The sequence below is a fragment of the Rhinopithecus bieti genome, unplaced genomic scaffold (genome assembly GCF_001698545.2).
Source record: "Rhinopithecus bieti isolate Rb0 unplaced genomic scaffold, ASM169854v2 scaffold_40368, whole genome shotgun sequence".
Lineage (NCBI taxonomy): Eukaryota > Metazoa > Chordata > Mammalia > Primates > Cercopithecidae > Rhinopithecus > Rhinopithecus bieti.
Genome location: NW_016817546.1, coordinates 3,125,261 through 3,142,547, shown reverse-complemented (window position 1 = coordinate 3,142,547; position 17,287 = coordinate 3,125,261). Strand labels below are relative to the sequence as shown.

General features: G+C 48.2%; 1 protein-coding gene across 1 annotated transcript in view; it reads right to left on the bottom strand.

Moving 5' to 3' along the window:
• Nucleotides 1-1,622: 1,622 nt before the first annotated feature.
• NOL9 (nucleolar protein 9) overlaps nt 1,623-17,287 on the bottom strand; it is a 30,184-nt gene continuing 14,519 nt past the window's right edge. The window contains exons 6-12 of the mRNA XM_017856000.1: nt 10,144-10,154; nt 9,882-10,043; nt 9,064-9,361; nt 8,569-8,680; nt 4,924-5,101; nt 2,651-2,784; nt 1,623-1,959 (exon numbers count right to left, since the gene is read on the bottom strand). Coding sequence (XP_017711489.1) covers nt 1,810-1,959; nt 2,651-2,784; nt 4,924-5,101; nt 8,569-8,680; nt 9,064-9,361; nt 9,882-10,043; nt 10,144-10,154 — 1,045 coding nt within the window. The 3' untranslated portion in view covers nt 1,623-1,809. The remainder of the gene's footprint in view (nt 1,960-2,650; nt 2,785-4,923; nt 5,102-8,568; nt 8,681-9,063; nt 9,362-9,881; nt 10,044-10,143; nt 10,155-17,287) is intronic.

The following is a 17,287-nucleotide window of genomic DNA, read 5'->3' as shown; positions in this document are numbered from 1 at the left end:
AGCACAGTAAAACATGATACGAATGAGCCAGATTTCAACATAAATAAGGGGCAACTAAGAAGCTAGACTCAATTGTCTCAAAGGTATCAAAACCAATCACCGTAGCAAAGTTTCCTGGGCTTATTTTAAGTCGTTTGCTGTTGGGTCTAAGAGGTGCTGAGGGGCCACCGTAAAATACTAAAGACAATGATAACCAACAGTTTAATTGTATATAAATGTTAAGTGTTAAAACCCACACACCCTAATAGTCTTACAATGTGATCATGCTGGGAAGGAAGATGGTGGTGGTCGTAATACCGGTTGGAACCTCAGCCCAGTAAGTATCCTGTTGTCTTAAATGCAGAAACGATGTGACCTGGTCCCATCACGTGTTTACACAATCCACTTCCAACCTAGAGGACAAAGGGTCAGAAGCAACAGGGAGGACCAGAATGGCAGTCTGGTCACCAGCCTCCGGCACCCCCAGGAAAAAGCTCTAAATGGCAGGGTTGCTCATAGGTGCAAGTTCAGATCCAGCCTCCCACAGGCAAAAATGGAGCTTTCCCAAGAGCTGGTCTGCCAGTCCTTCTTCCTTCCAAACAGCCCAGTCTCCAGCTCTGCCCTGTGGTTCTCTGGCCTCAGACCAGAAGTCAATTTGGACAAATCTACTTTTAAGAGCCCCAGAAGAGGTTTTCCAGATTTTCTTTCTTTTTTTTTTTTTTTTTTTTGAGAAGGAGTCTCGCTCTGTCGCCCAGGCTGGAGTGCAGTGGCCGGATCTCAGTTCACTACAAGCTCCGCCTCCTGGGTTCACGCCATTCTCCTGCCTCAGCCTCCCGAGTAGCTGGGACTACAGGCGCCCGCCACCTCGCCCGGCTAATTTTTTGTATTTTTAGTAGAGACGAGGTTTCACCGTGTTAGCCAGGATGGTCTCGATCTCCTGACCCTGTGATCCTCTTGCCCTGGCCTCCCAAAGTGCTGGGATTACAGGCGTGAGCCACCACTCCTGGCCCCGAGGTTTTCCAGATTTGAAAGCAATTTCCTCGGCATAAAACCTCAGGATTAAAAAAAAAGGGCTGTTGGGTCCAAATTTATATCTATCGAACCCATTTACGTTTTTATTTTCTTTTTTAAAAGATAAGGTCTTACTCTGTCGCTCAGGCTGGAGTAGTTGGTGTACTCCAGCCTGGAAATCAGAGGCTCAAGCAATCCTCCAGCCTCAGCCTCCCAAAGTGCTAGGATTACAGGTGTGCGTGAGCCACCACACCTGGCCCTATCTATTAAACCTTGATTGAATGTAACAGACCAAGTACAACTGCACCAAATGGATGGGCTATAACCATCCACACTGGTTCCAAGGAAGCAGACCGTCGCTGGCCCCCAGGTCTGCACGTGGCTCAGGCAACGCCGTGGTGAGCCCTTGTATCCACTATGCTTGAGATCCTGCGGGTCGGCCTTCTTCCTTCCTTCTCAGTCCATTGTAATGGCCCCAGTTTCCGTATTTTTATCCTGATCCTAATAACCAGGTCCTTGAAGAACTTTCTGAGGAATCTCTGTTTTAATGGCACACAAACTGTTCTCTGCTGTTTTACTCCCTCTGGAAAGCAGACGGCAAGTATGAGTACCACACAGAAGACCAGAGCAAATTCTAGCTCATGCAGTTTTAAAAGAGAAACTTAAGACTACTACATGGCATTCACGAGTTACACAGTAAACAGTGTTGCTACTAAGGGCACCATTCATGGCCATGAAACTCCATCATGTCTCTCGTGGTCAGGCTTGAGACAAAGCTTTCAGGTAGGAAAGTTTCTTCCCTTGTTAAAAACGCGAGCATCACTTCATTTTTCGACAGAACTTAGGTCTTCGGTATAGTTTCTCTTTATGTGCCTCCTCAGGTTCTCTTGCTCCAATTTTCTCTGATGCTCCAGGAATTTTAAAATTGTAATCCGTTGTGACGTAAGGTACGGTCCCTTCGATCCCACGCTGAAATGGAAACACAAAGAGAATTCATGGAAACACTCCAGGTCCAGGCCAGAGGGGTTTACAGCGCTCTCTCCCACCTGAAGGTAATGTCCTGACGGTGTGGGTGGGGACTTTTCACTTTTAAGGCATTTGATCCCTTCCTTCAGAGCCCTCTTTAATCAACTGGCTTGGTAACAAATGTGCCAGGGCCTCCCTTCTGTCCCATTCCATCAACACAGCCAACAGCATGAGGCTGAGTGGGGCTGCAGAGCACATCCCTTTCAAAAGAGGGACACGGGAGGGTGAGAATGGTGGGAACATCCCCTGTACCCAGAGCCCACTCGCAGCCCCTGTGGCTGGCTCTGGGGCACACAGAAGCTTTGGCCTGGTCCCGTGATGCCTCTGAAGACTGTCTTCAGGAGGGCAAACCTGAGAGGGCCCCTGCTTGCTCCAACACAACCTACTCCTATGTAAAGGCTCCACCACGGGTTGCAGTGAGCCCAGATCGCAACACTGACACCACGAGTGACAGTGATTCATGGTCTCAGGCCCTGGAGGCGGCCCTGACACCGTCTTGGCTCACTCAGGACCTACAACAAAGTATAGGTTTCCCAGATCACCCATTCCCATGACCCCTGACCCTACTTCAGCTCCTCACTTCCTGTGGACCTGAGTAGGCTCCTTCCAGGGCTGTGCCTGGGGTAAGGCTCACCTGGCACTTAAGGACACAATGCGGAATGGCAATAGCTCCCACGAGCAGACAGTTCACGGTCCTTAGCTCTTCCGGGGGCACAGGGGTGAGGATGTGGTACAGCCGTTTCTCCATGTCAATGCCTCTACAGATGCCTTCAAGACATGCGCACAACACAAAAATCACCCTTTTGGAAAACATCAAACCTCTCCACCTTTAGAAACTGCAGAATGGTTTTGAACATAAGTCTTCATTTCAACTCTGTTTTGTTTTGAAAATACAAAGAGCTGGCCGGGTGTAGTAGCTCACGCCTGTAATCACAGCACTCTGGGAGGCCGAGGAGGGTGGATTGCCTGAGATCAGGAGTTCGAGACCAGCTTGGGCAAGACGGTGAAACCCCATCTCTACTAAAAATACAAAAAATTAGCCAGGCGTGGTGGAGGGCACCTGTAGTCCCAGATACTCGGGAGGTTGAGACAGGAGAATAGCTTGAACCCAGGAGGCGGAGCTTGCAGTGAGCCGAGATGGCGCCACTGAACTCCAGCCTGGGTGACAGAGGGAGATTTTGTCTCAAAAAAAAAAAAAAAAAAGAAAATACAAAGAGTCAAGAGACAGAGTCCTTGAAAATTGGGACAGTTTGTACCTTCCCTGTGTTCGGCCATGAGGAACCAAAATGGTCTACATGCAAAAGTCCTAGATTGGGCCCGCTGCGGTGGCTACGCCTGTAATCCCAGCACTGTGGAGGCTGAGGCAGGTGATCGAATGAGGTCAGGAGTTTGCGACCAGCCTGGCCAACATGGTGAAACCCTGTCTCTACTAAAATTTCAAATATCAGCTGGGCATGGTGGCATGCACCTGTAATTCCCAGCTACTCGGGAGTCTGAGACACAAGAATCACTTGAACCCGGGAGGCAGAGGTTGCAGTGAGTCCAAATAGACAGAGAGAGACTTTGTCTCAAAAAAAAAAAGTCCCAGCACTTTGGGAGGCCAAGGTGGGCGGATCACAAGGTCAGGAGTTCAAGACCAGGCTGACCAACATGGTGAACTCCCATCTCTACTAAAAATACAAAATTAGCTGGGCGGGGTGGCGCATGTCTGTAATCCAAGCTACTCAGGAGGCTGAGACAGAAGAATCATTTGAACCTGGGGGAGATGGAGGTTGCAGTGAGCAGAGATCATGCCATTGCACTCCAGCGTGGGCAACAGAGCAAGACTCCATCTCAAACAAACAAACAAACAAAAGTCCTAGATTGTTGGTGAGTACAGGCCGGGGGAAAACCCACCACTAAGGAACATACAGAAGACAACCTGATCTTTCCCCATCACTGTTCCTCCTTTATAGTCTGTACTAAATGACACAATTTCTGTGAAAATGCTTTTGAGAAATATAGTGTTGTCCAAATCTGAAATGCGCATTTAAGGACTTCACTAATTTGGGATTACTTAGCTCCAGCACCCTTCCAAAACTCCATGTTTATTGACCTCAAGAAACCAAGGCAGGTCAAGGAGGTGGGGACCCAATCCCGCTGGGCACTTCGAGCCCTGGTCCAGACCTTGGATCTGAGTGATGGGAAGTGCCAGGCTGTGGCACAACTGCACCTGGGTTCAGGTCATTCCTGGCTATGGGGATAAATTTTAAGAGAGGAAGTGGAGAGTTCAGTTAAACTTTTCAGCAGATGGCGGTGGCTGACTAACATGCTGAGAAGAGGTGGAGGAAGCTGACATATTTTGAAGATAGAGGCCAACAGACAATGGGCTGAAAGTAGCAAACAAAGGCTAGGGGATGCCAAGGAGGGGCCAGGGTCTGACCTGGATGTCAGAGTGAATCTTCCAATGGACCAAGCACAAGCCTGGGGCAAGGAGGAGAGGGTGCGGGCAGGAGGGTCCTGAGGGTCCCAGGTCTACATGCCAGTCAGACACTCAAGTGGAGATGTACACTGGCAAGGTGGGTTTGGAACGCAGATGAACAGCTGTGTTGGAGGACACTGCAGAAAGGGAACGCCTAAGATGGATTTAGAACCCAGCAGTGACTGAGACAGGGGAGAACTGTCAAGCAAGAAGAGGGCCAAGCGCAGGCCCTTGGGAAGTCTACATTTATAGGAGCTGGTAGATGAAGCAGAGAAATAGCTGCTTCCTTCCTGGCCTCCAGCCCCTAAGGCATGCTATATAGATGAGTGGGGGTTCTCTGACCTCTGTAGCTTAGACACAGCTACAAGGTCAAGACCAGTCATCTATAGTTAAAGCAGTAGATCCTCTTCAGTAGGTTTATGGATATGTTTTACTCTCAGACTCACCAAAGCCCAAGCAGTCACAGATTGGAGTCTGGGCAAGCAGGATGGGCCCATTTGTGTATCCTCTGACGTCATCCTGGATCTTGCAAAGACCAACCCAGCTGGCATTCACAGCATATAGTATATGGGTAGGGGCGACATCAGAGTGGGTAATCCGGAGCGCGACTGCATTGAAAGGGACCTGGAAAATGAATTTGCATCTCACTCTATTCATTGCTACTTTGAAAACCACTTAATTTTACAACTAGATTAACCAGCTATCTAAAGATAGGTCTGACAAAGTGCCTACCCAAAAGTATCTTTAAAGAATAAAAACAGGCAGGTGCAGTGGCTCACGTCCATAATCCCAGCACTTTGGGAGGCCGACGTGGGCAGATCACGAGGTCAGGAGTTCAAGACCAGCCTGACCAACATGGTGAAACCCGGTCTCTACTAAAAATACAAAATTAGCTAGGCGTGGTGGCGGGCGCCTATAATCCCAGCTACTCAGGAGGTTGAGGCAGGAGAATCGCTTGAACCTGGGAGGTGGAGGTTGCAGTGAGCAGAGATTGCGCCACTGCACTCCAGCCTGGGCAACAGAGAAAGACTCTGTCTCAAAAACAAATTAATAAATAAAAAATAAATAAAATAAAATAAAATAAAAAAATTCTTTAGGCCAGGTGCAGTGGCTCACGCCAGTAATCCCAACCCTCTGGGAGGCCAAGGTGGGTTGATCACTTGAGGTCAGGAGTTTGAGACCAGCCTGGCCAACATGGCAAAACCCTGTCTCTACTAAAAATACAAAAATTAGCCAGGGATGGTGGTGCGTGCCTGTAGTTCCAGCTACTCAGGAGGCTGAGGCACAAGAATCACTTAAACCCGAGAGGCGGAGGTTGCAGTGAGCTGAGATTGTGCCACTGCACTCCAACTTGAATGACAGACCAAGACTCCATCTCAAAAAAAATAAATAAATAAAAACAAAATAAATAAATAAATAAAATACAAAAATTTAGCCAGGTGTGGTGGTGCATGCCTTTAGTCTCAGCTACTTGGGAGGCTGAGGCACTAGAATTGAGAATCACTTGAACCCACGAAGCAGAAGTTGCAGTGAGTCAAGATTGTGCCACTACACTCCAGCCTGGGTGACAGAGACTGTCTCAAAAAAAAAAAAAAAACAAAAAAACTTGAATTTAAAAAATAAATGTGGGCCAGGCGCAGTGGATCATGCCTATAATCCCAGCACCTGGGGAGGCTGAGGCAGGTGGATCATCTGAGGTCAGGAGATTGAGACCAGCCTGGCTAACTAACATGGTGAAACCCTGTTTCTACTAAAAATACAAAAGATTAGCTGGGCATGGTGGTGTGCGCCTGTAATCCCAGCTACTTGGGAGGCTGAGGCAGAAGAATCACTTGAATCCGGGAGGCGGAGGTTGCAGCGAGCCGAGCACGCGGCATTGCACTCTGGTGTGGGCAACAAGAGCGAAATTCCATCTCAAAAAAATAAATAAATAAATGTGAAGTAATACAAGACAGATTAAAGTATTGGCAGATAAATTTCACGTTCAGTTACAGAGCATCTCCAGTTGAATAAATGACCCATAAACTAAAACCCCATTAGCAAAGCGACTTAGACTCTCCAGGGGAGATGACTCAGAGGCCTGGAGCCCATGCCACCATCGGGTCCAAGAAACATATCCTTGCTGCCCAGATCTGCCACTTCAGCCAAGTGCAGTGGCTCACGCCTGTAATCCCAGCACTTCGGGAGGCTGACGTGGGCAGATCACGAGGTCAGGAGCTCAAGATCAGCCTGACCCACACGGTGAAACCCTGTCTCTACTAAAAATACAAAATTAGCCGGGTGTGGTGGCGGGCGCCTGTAATCCCAGCTACTCGGGAGGTTGAGGCAGGAGAATCACTTGAACCTGGGAGGTGGAGGTTGCAATGAGCAGAGATTGCGCCACTGCACTCCAGCCTGGGCAAGTGCTTCCACCTGACAGCTCCCAATGCTCAAAGCTATAAATGAAGCATATCTTAGCCTTTGTCTTAGAGGGTGGCCACAAAGTCACTGAGCCCCTAAATGCTTGGCAGAGTGCCTGGCATGGAGCAAGCACTCAAAACCGGACAGGCTGTGTGGCACAGCAGACCTGGGCTCAGAGTCGGGCGTCCTGCAGCTTCAGTCCTAGCCTCAACTTTGACTGCACCATTTTGGGCAAGTTGACTCCCAGTTCCTGGCCTTGGTTTTACCATCTGTAAAATGCGGATAGTAACAGGACCATGGTAAGTAGTGGAGTTACACAGGCTTAGAACAGAGTACTGCACAGAGTAAGCATTTCAGAAGTGCCACCTGCCGCTAGTTTTGTTTTTTCATTGTCCTGAATCCTAACACTATCATGCTTTCCTCCCAAAACAATTATTAAATACTCTGGTGGTGGAATCTACTTTTGACGACAGTAATGTGAAGTATTTTTTTTTTGAGTTGGCATTTCGCTCTGTCGCCCAGGCTGGAGTGCAGTGTCATGATCTCGGATCACTGCAACCTCTGCCTCCCGGGTTCGAGCGATCCTCCTGCCTCAGCCTCCCGAGTAGCTGGGACTACAGGCACGCACCACCACGCCTGGCTAATTTTTTTTTTTTTTTTTAATATGGAGTCTTGCAGTGTTGAGCACAATCTCAGCTCACTGCAAGCTCTGCCCCTTGGGTTCACACCATTCTCCTGCCTCAGCCTCCCGAGTAGCTGGGACTACAGGGACAAGCCACCACGCCCAGCTAATTTGTTGTACTTTTAGTGGAGACGGGCTTTCACCGTGTTGGCCAGGATGATCTCAATCTCCTGACCTCATGATTCGCCTGCCTCGGCCTCCCAAAGTGCTGGGATTACAGGCGTGAGCCACTGTGCCCCGCAATTTTGTTTTTTTTTTTTTTTTTTTTTTTGAGACGCGGTCTCGCTCTTGTCGCCCAGGCTGGAGTACAGCGGCTGGATCTCAGCTCACTGCAAGCTCCGCCTCCCGAGTTTACGCCATTCTCCTGCCTCAGCCTCCCGAGTAGCTGGGACCACAGGCGCCCACCACCTCGCCCGGCTAGTTTTTTGTATTTTTTAGTAGAGATGGGGTTTCACTGTGTTAGCCAGGATGGCCTTGATCTCCTGACCTCGTGATCCGCGTGCTTCGACCTCCCAAAGTGCTGGGATTACAGGCATGAGCCACCGCGCCCGGCTAATGTGAAGTACTTTAAGAGTGCTCTCTGGGTGCCAGGTTCCACTGTGAACGCTCCCTGAATCCACACGATCACTCTCTGAGGCCCAGTAGCACCCCTGTTCTACAGCTGAAAAGTGGAAGTGCTGGAGCAGCCCCTGCGATCAGGCAGGACATTCAAACCCAGCACAGAGCCACGCTTAACCTTAGGACAGAAACGTGGCTAAGAGCGGTCACCAGAGCTGAACAGCCTGGGCTTGCATGCCAGCCCGGCCCCTACTGCTGAGTCCCTTAGCCTCTCTATACCTCAGTTTCCCCATCTATAAAATGGGAATAACAACACAACCTGTGACACTGGGATGTTCTGAGGATTAAATGAGTGAGGAGTTATGAAGTGGTTAGAAGAGTGCCCAGCACACAGAAAACCACACAAGTGTGTAACAAAATGAAGACAATTTCTCCCGTAAGTTCAGATTACCTGATAGGGTGTCAGGCTATGTAACGGAGAAAGTGGTTTGGGCATCGGGGGCTGCAGCTGGCTAAGGTAACTCAAGATGGTCAGATCGCGAAGAATTTTGTTATGTGACTCTCTGAAAGGCAAATTACAACAAGGTAAGTAGACATTTAACCCTGCACGGCCGCCTCTCACAGCTGTCATCACAGAGGTCACATTTTCACAGAGTACTGGGCTTTCCAACACTGCCCCTCCTTGACAGACCCCGACTGGAAAAACAGGAAGCGTAAAGACTCTCCTTTAAGTTAAAGTTGTTGGCAGCCAGAGTTAGGGGCCACTTCTGGGTATTTCCCCTGGAAACATAACAGTTCAGAAAACAACTGGTTCTTCTTTGTAAATGCACAGCTGTGATAGAGAACTGAAGATTTTAGAGGACTCAGGCCTTTAGAGGAATTGAGAATGGCAGGCCTTTTTTGACAGAAGGAAACGTAATTCTTCAGCCAAATGAAGGTTAGTTACCTATTTCTTGGAGTTATTCTGTATGTAAAGTCTGTATAAACACCTATCAGTTTATGTCCAGTGAACTCAACTGGACTCTCTTTTTCTTCATCAGCAAATTCCAAAGCATCTGCAAATGCTGCGAGTCTGAAACGCCGATTTCTCATCTTGGTCTTGCTTTTTGTGTACAAGCCATCCATGTCATCTACATACTGCGGGGTAAGGTCTGGCATGTATTTACTGTGGTCACAGCGGAACTGAACCACGTGGCTGGGAGACAGCAATCGGATCAGATCAATGAGAAGCAGGAGCCCCTGGTCTGTGGGGAAGAGACGTTAGCACAGCTGATGCACTCGAGAACAGTGACATGCTCAAAACAGTGACATGCTCCTACGGCAAATGGGTGCATTTATTCTAAGACAAAGAAACCATCAACAAGTTGGACTTCGGCTGGGCGCTGTGACTCGTGTTTGTAATCCCAGCACGCCTTGGCAGGCCAAGGTGGGCGGATCACTTGAGGCCAGAAGTTCAAGACTAGCATGGCCAACGTGGCAAAACCCCATCTCTACTAAAACTACAAAAATTAACTGGGCAGAGTAGCACACGCCTGTGGTCCCAGCTACTCCAGAGGCTGAGGTGGGAGGACTGATTGAGCCCGGGAGGCAGAGGATGCAATGAGCCGAGATCACGCCATTGCACTCCAGCCTGGACGACAGAGTAAGACTCTGCCTCAGACTAAAAACAAAAAACAAAACACTGGGCTTTAACGTGGCTGTCTGAAAGCTAAGAGTACTCACGCTGCCTGTCCTTCCCTTGCAGATGTGTGTGTGCAGGCTTACCTGAAACCCATCCCATAGTGTTGATGATGAGAGGGGACTCTCTCTTGTAAGCGCTGAACACATATTTTATTATGTCAATGTAATTCTCATAGTTGTTTTTACAAGAAGGTTTCCCATAATATACCATCTTCTGTGGTGTCCTCAGGTGAGTGAAAGGTGGTCCTAAGAAGATAAAGATGAGTAATCAGATGAGTAAGGTAAGATGAGTGTTCAATCCTGGCTATTTAAAAGGTGGTGAGGGTTTTGTTTCAGCTGTTATCACCGACAAAGAACCTTAGGAAATCTGAGACCATCCTACCTACAGGAATACTCTAATTCCATTTTTTGGAAATGTAAGCTTTTTTTTTTTTTTTTTTTTTTTTTTGAGACGGAGTCCTTGCTCTGTCGCCCAGGCTGGAGTGCAGTGCTGGATCGCAGCTCACTGCAAGCTCTGCCTCAGCCGGGTTCACGCTATTTCCTCGTCTGCCTCAGCCTCCCCAGCGTAGCTGGGACTACAGCGCGGCCGCCACCTCCGCCCGCTAGTTTTTTTGTATTTTTTAGTAGAGACGGGGTTTCGTTTCACCGGATGGTCTCGATCTCCTGACCTCGTGATCCACCCGTCTCGGCCTCCCAAAGTGCTGGGATTACAGGCTTGAGCCACCGCGCCCAGCCAGGAAATCTAAGCTTTCAACTTAACACAAAGACATGCTCACTTTCACATAAACGGCTAATGCCAATTATATTCATTCAGCACACACACAAATCTGCTAACTGCTGGGCTTGTTCCAGTGATTTGGGACATATCTGTAAACAAAACAGACAAACAAACGTCCCCACCCTCGCAGGGCTTCTATCCCAATGAAAGGGCAATGCATAGCCATGTGTGTCTTATAGGAATACAGCAATGACTCTGTTCTAGGCCCTTCACATAGAGTCTCTAATTTTTTCCTTTCTTTTTTTTTTTTTAGACAGAGTTTTACTCTTTTTGCCAAGGCTGGAGTGCAATGGCGCGACCTTGGCTCACTGCAACCTCCACCTACGGGATTCAAGCGATTCTCCTGTCTCAGCCTCCTGCGTAGCTGGAATTGCAGGCGTGTGCCACCACACCGAGCTAATTTTGTATTTTTAGTAGAGACGGGGTTTCTCCATGTTGGTCAGGCTGGTCTTGAACTCCCGACCTCAGGTGATCCACCTACCTCAGCCTCCCAAAGTGCTGGGATTATAGGCGTGAGCCACCGTGCCGAGCCAAGAGCCTCTAATTTTCATAACCCTGTGGCAGGTGGTAGTATCCTCATTTTTACAGATGAGGAAATTGGGAAAGAGATTAACCTGAACAAGGTCAGCCAGTCAGTAAACAGCAAGCTGGCTAAACCCAGGGGCCTGGCTCCTGTGTTCACACTCCTAATCATGACGTATCTCCTCTGGCCAGGGACAGGGAGCTGAGCAGTTCAATGAGGGCAGGGCCAGCACAGTCAGCAGGCCAGTGACCAGGACTGTGTGCGACAGGGTCAGCAGGGAGATGGCCTGGGTCAGTGTGATTGCAGCAAGGCCACCTGTGACAGAGACTCAACCGTCAGAGTGGCCACTATGATGGGAGCTAGGAATTCAGCCAGCGAGGCTCCCTTCGAGGTTGGGGCCAGTAAGGGCAGGGATGTGGGGTGGCCAATAGCAGAGGGAGTAGCCTGCATAGTTGAGAGAATACTGAGCAAATATGCAAATAAATTGTAAATAATCATAGCCAGGTTTCTTAATACCAGAGAATAACTTACAAATATGAAAGTGAGGAAGGCTAATGAGAGTGATCCCTGGGATGTTAAGCCGGAATCGGATGAGTCAGAAACTCATAGCTTTCTTTCGTTCTTTTTTTTCCTTTTATTTTTTTGAGATGGAGTCTCACTGTGTCACCCAGGCTGGAGTGCAGTGGCGCAATCTCAGCTCACTGCAACCTCCACCTCCCGAGTGGATTGCTATGTTGGCCAAGTTGGTCTCAAACTCCTGACCTCAAGTGATCTGCCTGCCTCAGCCTCCCACAGGCCGGGATTACAGGCATGAAGCACCGTGCTGGCCTCATGGTTTTAATGAAACAGAAAAGGTATCTATACAAGTATAGATCTATATACATACATACACATACACATATGTATGTGTGGGTTTAAATATGTAATAGATGCTAGCTTTGTGCACTGAGATCTAGAAACAATGACACACCAGAGGCAACAAGCAGACACAGTACTGAAACTCTGGTTTCAATCTCTCTCCAAGGAAAGGAGCCAGGGCTCTCTGGAAAAATAGCTCATTACAAGGCTATGGAAGAGAAAGTGAAAGATGACCCCAGAACTTCCTGTTTTGCCAGAAAGTTAAGACAGTGCTCAAAAAAGGATGGAGCCATGGAGTAGCTAGGGTCAGCGCAGCTGGAGGGCCCAGGCCAAGGGTGCAGTCAGAACCTAGGACGTAAGAGGAGCTCAGTAGACAGACGGGTCCTAGGAGGTGGCCGGCAGGACAGAGCGGCTGCTTATACATAGGGATATTGTACATGTAAATTAACGTATTCAGAATAATGAGCCAAGTTTTTTTGTTTTTCTTTTTTTTAAGACAGACAGGGTCAGCTGGACATGGTGGCTTACACCTATAATTCTAGCACTTTGGGAGACCAAGGCAGGTGGATCACCTGAGGTCAGGAGTTTGAAACCAGCCTGGCGAACATGGTGAAACCCCGCCTCTACTAAAAATACAAAAAATTAGCCAGGCGTGGTGGCGCACGCCTGTAATCCCAGCTACTTGGGAGGCTGAGGTAGAACTGCTTGAACCCAGGAGGCACGGGTTGCAGTGAGCTGAGATCGTGCTCCTGCACTCCAGCCTGGGCAGCAAGAGCAAAAAAAAAAAAGTTGGAAGTATCACATTCTCTGACTTCAAAAGCAGTTATAATTAAAAGAGCATGGTCCAGCCCAGGCTACAAAGTGAGACACTGCCTCTAAAACTAATTGTTTAAAACTTAGCCAGGTGTGGGCCAGGTGCGGTAGCTCACGCCTTTAATCCCAGCACTTCAGGAGGCTAAGGCCGGCGGATCACAAGGTCAGGAGATCGAGACCATGCTGGCTAACACGGTGAAACCCCCGTCTCTACTAAAAATTAGCTGGGCGAGGTGGCGGGCGCCTGTAGTCTCAGCTACTCGGGAGGCTGAGGCAGGAGAATGGCGTGAACCCAGGAGGCGGAGCTTGCAGTGAGCCGAGATAGAGCCACTGCACTCCAGCCTGGGCGACAGCAAGACTCCATCTCAAAAAACTAAAAAGTAAAATAAAATAAATACATAAATAAAAACTGGCCAGGTGTGATGACTAATAATAGCTGTCATCCCAGCTACTCAAGTGAGGCAGGAGGATCCCTTCAGCCCAGGAGCCTGAGGTTGCAGTCAGCGACGACCACACCACTGCACTCCAGCCTGAGTGACAGACTGAGATCCTGTCTCAAAGGGAAAAACAAGGCCCGGTGCAGTGGCTCACAATTGTAATCTAAGGACTATGGGAGGCTTAGGTGGGAGGATCGCTTGAGCTCAGGAGTTTGAGACCAGCTTGGGCAACATAGGGAGACCCTGTCTCTACAAAGTCTAAAAAAAATTTAGCTAGGCTTGGTGGTGCATACCTGTTTTCCTAGCTACCTGCGAGGTTAGCCTGAGCTCAGGAGGTGGAGGATGCAGTGAGCTGTGATTACGCCACTGTACTCCAGCCTGTGGGACAGAGCAAGACCCTATCTCAATAAATAAATAAATATTTTTAAATTAATTAATTTTTTTTAAAGTAAAATAGCATGGCAGGATGAGGCGTGGAGGCTCTGCAATCTCAGTGCTGTGGGAAACTGAGGCAGATCACCTGTTTCCAGGAATTCGAGGCTGCAGTGAGCTATGATTGTGCTAATGCACTCCAGCCTGGGTGATAGTGAGACCCTGTCTCTCTCAGAAACCAAGCACGGTAATGGCATAAAAAGAGACATATCGGCCGGGCGCGGTGGCTCAAGCCTGTAATCCCAGCACTTTGGGAGGCCGAGACGGGCGGATCATGAGGTCAGGAGATCGAGACCATCCTGGTGAACACGGTGAAACTCCGTCTCTACTAAAAAATACAAAAAAACTAGCCGGGCGAGGTGGCGGGCGCCTGTAATCCCAGCCACTTGGGAGGCTGAGGCAGGAGAATGGCGTGAACCCGGGAGGCGGAGCTTGCAGTGAGCTGAGATCCGGTCACTGCACTCCAGCCTGGGCGACAGAGCGAGACTCCGTCTCAAAAAAAAAAAAAGAGACATATCACCCAATGGAACAGCATAATAGAAAGTCTGGAAATAAACACTGCATTTACAGCCAATTTATTTCTGATAAAGATGCTAATAACAAAACAAGCGGGAAGGACAGTCTTCAATAAATAAGACTAGGAAATCTGGTTATTCGCAGGGAAAATAAAGATACTACTAGATATCCTTATCAAACATTATATACAAAAATCAACTCAAAATTGAATAAAGACTTAAGTATTAAGACCTGAAACTCGCCAGGCGTGGTGGCTCACGCCTGTAATCCCAGCACTTTGGGAGTCCAAGGTGGGCGGATCACAAGGTCAGGAGATCAAGACAATCCTGGCTAATACGGTGAAACCTCGTCTCTATAAAAATACAAAAAATTGGCTGGGCACGGTGGCTCAAGCCTGTAATCCCAGNCGACAGGGCAAGACTCTGTCTCAAAAAAAAAAAAAAAAAAAAAAAAATTAGCCAGGCGTGGTGGTGGGTGCCCGTAGTCCCAACTACTCAGGAGGCTGAGGCAGGAGAATGGTGTGAACCCAGGAGATGGAGCTTGCAGTGAGCCGAGATTGCGCCACAGCACTCCAGCCTGGGCGACAGAGCGAGACTCTGTCTCAAAAAAAAAAAAAAGGCCGGGTGCGGTGGCTCACGCCTGTAATCCCAGCACTTTAGGAGGCCGAGGCGGGTGGATCACGCAGTCAGGAGATCGAGACCATCCTGGCTAAGGCGGTGAAACCTCATCTCTACTAAAAATATAAAAAATTAGCTGGGGGTGGTGGTGGGCGCCTGTAGTCCCAGCTACCCAGGAGGGGCAGGAGAATGGATGGCATGAACCCAGGAGACAGAGTTTGTAGTGAGCTGAAAGTACGCCACTGCACTCCAGCCTGGGCGACAGAGCAAAGAGCAAGACTCCGTCTCAAAACAAAACAAAACAAAAAACAAACCACACAAGCAATATTCAAGGACTGGAATAGGCATTTCTCCAAAGAGATATACAAATGGCCAATAAGCACATGCTCAACATCATTAGTCATTTAAGGGAATGTAAATGAAAACCAAAATGAGACATTACTTCACACAAACTCGGACAGCTATAATCAAAATAAGCATTGGTGAGGATACGGAGAAATCAGAACTCTTGTGCATTGCTGCTGGGAATGTAAAATGCAACTACTGTGAAAAACGGTTGGCAGTTCTCAAAACGTTAAACACAGAACTACCATAAGACCCAGCAATTCCACTCCTTGGTATATACCTGAAAGAACTGAAAGCAGGATCTGGAGGAGATATTTGAATACCCATGTTCATAGCAGGATTATTCACGAGAGCCAAAATGTGGAAAGAACCCAAGTGTCCATCAACAGCTGAATGGATAAACTAAATGTGATATAAACATACAACTGAATAACATTCAGCCATGAAAAGGAATTAATTTTTTTTTTGAGATAGAATCTCCCTCTGTTGCCCAGGCTGGAGTGTAATGGTGCAATTTCAGCTCACTGCAGCCTCCACCTCCCACGTTCAAGTGATCCTCCTGCCTCAGACTCCCAAGTGTCTGGGACTATAGGCATGGACCACCAAGCCCAGCTAATTTTTATAATTTTTTATAATTATAAAAAATTTTATACATTTTTATAATGTTTTAAAGAGACTGGGTTTCACTATGCTACCCTGGTCTCAAACTCCCAGGCTCAAGCAATCTGCCCACCTTGGCCTCCCAAAGTGCTGGGATTACAGGTGTGAGCCGTGGTACCTGGCCAGCAATTACATTTTGATACATGCTACAGCATGGATGGATTCTGACAATACTATGCTGAGTGAAATAAACCAGACAAAGGGTAAGTATTGGATGACTCCACTTACATGAGAATAGCCAAATTCATAGGGACAAAAAGTAGAACAGAGGTGAAGTCTCTAGGGGATAGGAAAGAGGACAAGAGGGATTTTATTCTTTTTTTTTTTTTTTGAGACAGAGTCTCGCTCTGTCACCCAGGCTGGAGTGCAGTGGCGCGATCTCGGCTCACTGCAAGCTCCGCTTCCTGGGTTCATGCCATTCTCCTGCCTCAGCCTCCCGAGTAGATGGGACTATAGGCGCCCGTCACCACACCCGGCTAATTTTTTGTATTTTTAGTAGAGATGGGGTTTCACCGAGTTAACCAAGATGGTCTTGATCTCCTGACCTTGTGATCCACCAGCCTTGGCCTCCCAAAATGCTGGGATTACAGGCGTGAGCCACTGCGCCCGGCTGACAGTTATTCTTTAATGAGTACAGTTTTCATTTTGGGATGACAAGAAAACCACACCTGACTAATTTTTAGATTTTTTGTAGAAACAGGGTCTCACCCCATTGCCAACACAAAAAAGTTGTGGCCAGGCACAGTGGCTCATGCCTATAATCTCAGCACTTAGGAGTCGGAGGTGAGTGGACGACCTAAGGTCAGGAGTTCCAGACCAGACTGGCCAATAAGGTGAAACCCTGTCTTTACTAAAAATATAAAAATTAGCTGGGCATGGTGGCGTGCGCCTGTAGTCACAGTTACTCAGGAGGCTGAGGCAGGAAAACAGCTCCAACTCAGGAGGCAGAGGTTACAGTGAGCACAGATCACACCATGCACTCCAGTAGGCCTGGGTGACAGAGCAAGACTCCATCTCAAAGAAAAAAAAAAAGAAAGCAATGTGGTACTTACTTCAGCAGCACATACCCTAAAAAACTGGAATGATACAGAGAAGACTGGCAATGGGCCCTGCACAAGGATAACATGCAAATTCATGAAATTTTCTATATTACTTTTTTAAAAAAGAGATGGAGAAATGTGGGTTAGGTTCTGAACCAGATAAAGGACACTAGGGGCCAGGCGTGGTGGTTCATGACTGTAATCCCAGCACTTTAGGAGGTCAACGCCTGCGGATCACAAGGTCAGGAGATCAAGACCATCCTGGCTAACACGGTGAAACCCCGTCTCTACTAAAAAAATACAAAAAATTAGTCAGGCGTGGTGGCGGGTGCCTGTAGTCCCAACTACTCAGGAGACTGAGGCAGGACAATGGTGTGAACCCAGGAGGTAGAGCTTGTGGTGAGCCGAGATTGCACCACAGCACTCCAGCCTGGGCGACAGAGGGAGACTCCGTCTCAAAAAAAAAAAAAA